Here is a 6,456-nt window from a genome sequence, read left to right on the forward strand (position 1 = left end):
TTTTTTTTTTTTTTTTATTTACAGGGGCTCCAACACAAGATGCTAAGGGCCAAGATTCAACCATGACGGCCCAAAGACAACCTACTACAGGTGAAGCAAACGATCAACAAACAATGACACCTTCAGAAAAAAGTCAGGGGAAGGAGCCTGATTCACAGAAGGATCATCAAAATCACACTGAGAACAAGGAAAAGATAGCCAGTGATCACAAGTCCATAACCATCCAGGCAGCTAGCGAAGGGAATGCGCAATTGGGAAACGACAGTAAGAAAACAGCAAACAGCGATGAGAAAACAAAAGACAACGGCGATGAGAAAACAAAAGACAACGGCGGTGAGAAAACAAAAGACAACGGCAATGAGAAAACAAAAGACAATGGCGATGACAAAACAAAAGACAACGGCGATGACAAAACAAAAGACAACGGCGATGACAAAACAAAAGACAACGGCCATGACAAAACGCCAGACAACGGCCATGACAAAACGCCAGACAACGGCGATGACAAAACGCCAGACAACGGCGATGACAAAACGCCAGACAACGGCGATGACAAAACGCCAGACAACGGCGATGACAAAACGCCAGACAACGGCGATGACAAAACGCCAGACAACGGCGATGACAAAACGCCAGACAACGGCGATGACAAAACGCCAGACAACGGCGATGACAAAACGCCAGACAACGGCGATGACAAAACGCCAGACAGCGGCGATGACAAAACGCCAGACAACGGCGATGACAAAACGCCAGACAACGGCGATGACAAAATGCCAGACAACGGCGATGACAAAACAGCAGACGATGGCGATGCGAAAACAGCAGACAACAGCGATGAGAAAAAAAAAGATGATGGCAATGAGAAAACTGCGGACAACAGCGATGAGAAAAAAAAAGACGATGGCGGTGAGAAAACAACAGACAACAGCAATGAGGAAACAACAGAAAAAGACGTCAGTGAGAAAAATTCAGAAGATGTCGCTAATGAGAAAGAAACAGACAAAAAGGACGAAAGTGAGAAAAAAACAGAAGAGAAGAAGCCAGAAGAGGACAGCAGAGATGGGAAAATGGGGGAGGAAAGTCATCAGTATAATGCACCTGGAATGAAGGACGACACAGAAAGCAGTCATTTCTTTGCCTACCTTGTCTTTACAGCTGTGCTGGTGGCAGTGCTTTACATCACTTACCACAACAAGCGGAAGGTACCTGACCTCTGAAACTTTTGTTCTTATTCAGACCACACTGAAGCATACTTCCTGTGTTTCCACTTACCCTGATTTTACATTGTATGTGTGTCAACCGTTGTGGTCTGTGCATTCTTGTTGAAACAAAACAAGATGGAAATGAAATTTTATGAAACCCAAAAGTAACAGTGCTAGCTCTGTCACAGACCTTTGTTTTATTTGCAGTCAGGTCTCCACTTTATGTAATGGAATGATTTTAACTCTTGGCAGTGTCAAATTCATGAAAACATGTAATTCACTCCACATCATTTGTCTACAACTGAATATGTGGGACGTGGTCAGCTTTGTTGATGCTAAGTAAAGCTAACCGGCTACTGGTAGTAGCTTCATACTTACTGTGCTGATATGACAGTGGTATAAATCTTCTCATCTAAGATTGAGCAAGAAAATCACTGCAAAATTTTCCCAGAAATATCCAACCACTTCTGTGAGATGCTGTTATGTTTAGTTGAAGGATTTTAATTGCCAAGTGCTGTGTGGTGCATAATGGAGCACACAGAACAATGAATCCACTCTGCTGCCTCCTGTTCATTAGTGTATTGAAACACAGACCAGACTAGCCATTTGAAACCAATATCTGTTTGTCTTTTCTTTCCTCTCGCCAGATCATTGCCTTTGTTTTGGAGGGAAAGAGATCCAGATCTACACGTCGACCTAAATCTACAGAATACCAGAAGCTGGAACAACATGTAGGTTGCTGATATAACCCCCCCCCCCCCCTTTTTTTTCTTTTTAAATTAAAAATCATGAACTATTTTGTGAGTTTTGAAATCTCTACATTTTCTTTCAGATGTGATCTCAAGTCGTTTTTGTGAAGCCATTGCCTGGAGCAGCTGAATACACTTTAGGTTGTGTGAGAAGGGGGCGAGTACATACAGGCATTAGTTTTTTTTCTTGGTGTCCTCTGCATTGATCTCACCTTGATTTAAATGGACATTGTTCTATTTTGTACCTTTAGATGCTTATTGCATGACTATGCAGATTAAATTGTTGCCTTATTGAGGGACTTGGTGAAATGCAGTGAGGGTTAAATAAGCATGTTGTTTTTGCACTTGTGTCGTTATTCCACTTTATTAGGCAATCTTGTAATTTGACCTGACTAAGGTCCTGACTCAGGATATTTCAGTAGCAGATGAAAAGAATAGCTGTTTGGATTCCAGCCTTGTTTGTACAGTGCATTAGTCATTGCACTGTGTACCTAAAGAAGCCATTTGAATCCTTGTAAAATACTGATTGTGTAGAGTTTCTGTGTGGATGTTTTAAATGTCTGTTAGTTAAATGTATCCAGATTCTTATTTAGATGTGCTAAAGTATCACAGTGGGGTTTCTGCTCAAAACCATATGGTGTTGGCCAGATGAATGTAATAGCAACCTTTATTTTTCCGAATGAGATGCTTGCTCAGTGCTCACCCACTTCAGCTTCTTAAAAGGCAGAGATTGAAAAATTCTGAGACTTGGATGAAAAGATCAACACTCTCATAGTCGTTAGTAAAACAGCCTACTGCCGCTTAGCAAGCCAGACGCTGTCAGTAGGTCACAAAATCTGCCTTCCAGCACCTTTAAAGTCTGTGAATTACCATTTATATTTCTTTTGTTCAATAAATACAAAAACTCAAGTGTTAAAATGATATGTTGCAGTTTTACAAGGGGCTACGTGTTGGACTATTTCTTGAGCTGGAGCATTTATGCTAAGCTAAACTAGCCATCTACTGGCCATAGCTTCATTGTTGGCGTACAAATACAAGAGTGGTGTTGATCTTCTCATCTCACTCTCTGCAAAAAAGGGAACAAGCATGTCTCCCAAAATGTTGAACTAGTCCATTCAAATACAACTAAGTAACACATGTTGGGTACACATGTAAATGTCCTTCATTTTATCCAGAGTGAATATGATGCAAAGCAACCTGCATGGTGTAGCTGACCGTGTTACAGTGTTGGTTATTTGTAAACTGTCAGTCTAGTTATTATGTTTGCCCAGCACCTCTGTGACCAGTTATTCCTCTAACTTATTACTTGTTGCTTTGCATTGAAACTGTAGTCTGAAATGTTGATTGATTTAACCAAAAAAGTATTTTGTAAGAGGAACCTGGCCAACGACTGTGTTGTTTTGACTGTTGGGAGTGCACTATTGGAAAGTAATGTCTGGGGATAGGTGACCACTAATACATTAGATTTAAACTGTCCTCTAGAGTCGATGTGTGTGTTGATGTTTAGAGATGACAGACTTGTGCCAAATTGTGAATGATTTTTACTGTGATTCAATGTGTAACTGTTGTATTGTGCCTGTTTCATAAATTAATATATTTTTACTGGGTCATAATCCATGGAGAGCCCTGTCTGTAGAGAAAGGAAAAGAGATATAATCAAAATCAAAGTCCATATTGTGTCCCAAAAATATATTTCTATTGTGAGATCTGGAAAGAAAATTCTTGTTTTTTTTAACATGAGTGAAAAAGCATAGTTACAATATAGAAGTTTAATGACCTTGTAGCTAAATAATTAGGTATACAGTATTTATTTCATTTTGTTAGGAATGGCTGTCCATAAAGACGAACTGTTGTCCTTCAAATGTTTCTTTGCCAAACCAATTCAGATGACTATTGATTCTAAAATAAATGCTTTTTGTACTTTGCAGCCTCAGATGAGTTGGATTCCCAAATTTTCCTTAACTGTCACAGCTGCTTCAGTGATTCGAGGCCTGACAATCGGTGGTAAAAGACGTATTCAGATACTGTACACAAAAGCAAAAGATAACAACGCGACCATGTAAAAAGAATCCAGTGCAAATAAAACACATTGCATTCAAAATCCTTCAAACCATTAAATGTAAAAAAAAAAAAGTAGAAGTAGTCATCATCCAAAGGGTCACAAGATAAATCTAATGGTCGGTGAGATGATTAATGAGGAATCTTTTTTGTCAAATATTATAATAATTTTCTCTTTAAGCATCAAACGGTGATTTAATGAAACCACCTAAGTTGGAAATGAAATCCCTCTTTGATGTAACAGTTAACTTAGCCATCTCAAACTTAACAAGGGGTCCCAACTAATTATGTTGTCAAATGAATGTAGTCAAGTAAAAAGTACAACATTTTCCTCTGAAATTTACTTAATAGTATAAAGTACAGTACAGTGCTTGAGTAAATGTGTTTTAAATTCCAACTCTGCCCATAATACATGAATTTACCCTAGGGGATAAGTAAAGCATCTATCTATCTATCTATCTATCTATCTATCTAATAAGTCAGGAGGGAAAACACTGTTTTCTTTCAATGAATAAACATCATTTTATGGTTATGCCACTGTACATATCACCACTGTGAAACAATGTCCCACTCCCCCACACATCAAGTAGTGCAGTAAGATAAGGTCCTCACACTGGCATCATATTCCTGGCCTGCTCTTCATAAATGTCTGGTATCTCTCCAATGGAGGAGGTGGTCATTCGGACAGAGTTGCATCCTCGAAGCTCCATCTCATACCGGATAAGCTGCTTCCAGAAGCCATTATTCGGCCTCACTATGGGTCGACAGGTCCTCACCCCCCTGTGGGCCTCCAGGAGAGTCACACCGCGGTGCTTCATCAGATAGGCCATGCACAGTGCGGCGGAGCGGCTCACACCGGCGTTGCAGTGCACCAAAGTGCGGCCTCCGCGCTCTGCAACGAGCTTTATTTTATCTGCCACCTCGTCGAAGTGATCTCCGAGAGGAGTCACCGGGGAGTCTGCTACCGGGATGTGGATGTACTCCACACCGGGAGGAGGAGCAGGGCAGCGGCTCCTGGTCTCGGTAACGTTGATGACGCAGGTTATGTCATGGCGAATCACCTGAGCGGAATCACTGGCCGCGCTGGCGTTACTCAGATAAAGATGATCAGTGACTTCACACAGGCCTGAGAGACCTGCAAGACCCGACCGATGCATAGACAGCAAGAAATTTACCGCCGCTAAATGTTGAAAATATCCCGGATGTCTGGACAGCGAGAGGTATTGACACTTCTAAGGCAACTCAGGAAGGCCAAACTTGTATGAGCGCATACGCTGTCGCCCTCAGCTGGCCATTTTTTTTTCGAGTTCTCATTTATTTGATTAAGAAATAAAAACACATATTCATTTATAAAATGAACCAAAATGCTTTTTTTATGCCTAGTGTCCTTTTATTGCAAGTCCTAATGTTTTGCTTAATTAATTTCATGTAACAATTTTGCAAATTTGATTTTAAGCACTTTGTAAATACATTTTTGGCATTTTGGTATTATTGTTTAAACAATGACATTAAAAAATATATATAAATGAAAAATATGGGGGAGCTCAAGAGTGAACATAAAACATGCTGGAGACATTGCAGGGGACAAGCAATAAAATTTACCTGCTTAAAGTAACAATATAAAACACCTTCAGTGCTATAGGGAAACAAAACAGGCAAAACCTCTTGTGTACACTATTTGCTTTTCTTGTGTTAGGGTGTCCACTTTTCAGATGGACCAGTTTCAATCTGAAAGACGAACACAGGAACTAATATGTCAGTGACACTAAACAACCCTTAAACAAACACATAGCTCAATACAGGAGGGCCAACTCCTCAGGTCAACATTCACACTTAAGCTTGAAGTTTAAGGTACACTTTGATGACAACAACACATAACTGTCCCCGGTGCAGTAGTAGCTGTCAGGAGCCCAACACACTTGCAGTTTGAGTCACAGTCTTTTATAATTTTATTGCCTTTATTGAAATGTCACCAAAAACACGTTTTATCAAAAATGAATATTATGCCAATCACTTATTTAAATTGGTTACTTTCTTCTCAAAAATTACGAGGTAACGAATGAGCTTGCTCCCTGTCATTTTTGGTAACTTGCTTGAGTGGAAGCAAGAAGCAGTTCTCCTCAGCAAATAGACGATTAAGTTAGCAGCATAATGTTTATCAAGTCCAAAAAAAATAAAAAGGAGAGAGGAAGGATAGAGGAGAACAGGATGTGTTTACTGCTAAATGCAAGTGATTGTATGATCAGGTATTGTCACTCATTCATTCATACATTGTAGATGTAACCCACTCTTGGGTGATCTAGATTCGGGAGGAGCTAAGTGTAGAGCATAATAACCATAAACACACACAACAGCTGAGTTTGATTAACTGCACCTTAAGTGTGCTTCACAATGCAAAATACCACAATTTACACAGGTATGAAAAATAACAAACTGGGCCCCTT

The 6,456-nt window shown here is 40.0% G+C and overlaps 2 protein-coding genes across 2 annotated transcripts; one reads left to right on the forward strand and one right to left on the reverse strand.

The window, feature by feature from the left end:
• Positions 1–397: 397 nt before the first annotated feature.
• On the forward strand, positions 398–4,087 carry tgoln2 (trans-golgi network protein 2). Its single transcript, XM_022755757.1, has 3 exons — positions 398–1,205; positions 1,853–1,936; positions 2,038–4,087. Exons 1-3 carry the CDS (start codon positions 774–776, stop codon positions 2,041–2,043), a joined length of 522 nt encoding a protein of 173 aa, XP_022611478.1. The 5' UTR covers positions 398–773; the 3' UTR covers positions 2,044–4,087.
• Positions 4,088–4,107: 20 nt separating this feature from the next.
• Positions 4,108–5,290, reverse strand: LOC111229417 (dual specificity protein phosphatase 18-like). Its single transcript, XM_022755744.1, has one exon. The coding sequence runs from the start codon at positions 5,167–5,169 to the stop codon at positions 4,621–4,623; it is 549 nt and encodes a 182-aa protein (XP_022611465.1). The 5' UTR covers positions 5,170–5,290; the 3' UTR covers positions 4,108–4,620.
• Positions 5,291–6,456: the final 1,166 nt, after the last annotated feature.

The sequence above is a fragment of the Seriola dumerili genome, unplaced genomic scaffold, assembly GCF_002260705.1.
Source record: "Seriola dumerili isolate Sdu_G_001 unplaced genomic scaffold, Sdu_1.0 BDQW01000017.1, whole genome shotgun sequence".
Classification (NCBI taxonomy): Eukaryota; Metazoa; Chordata; class Actinopteri; order Carangiformes; family Carangidae; genus Seriola; species Seriola dumerili.

Excerpts from the sequence above, each read along its gene's own strand:
- tgoln2 (XM_022755757.1), top strand. The coding sequence starts at position 774 with ATGCCAGACAACGGCGATGACAAAACAGCAGACGATGGCGATGCGAAA. Across the intron at positions 1,206-1,852 it reads CTTACCACAACAAGCGGAAG|ATCATTGCCTTTGTTTTGGA; the intron begins GTACCTGACCTC and ends TCCTCTCGCCAG.
- LOC111229417 (XM_022755744.1), bottom strand. The coding sequence starts at position 5,169 with ATGCATCGGTCGGGTCTTGCAGGTCTCTCAGGCCTGTGTGAAGTCACT.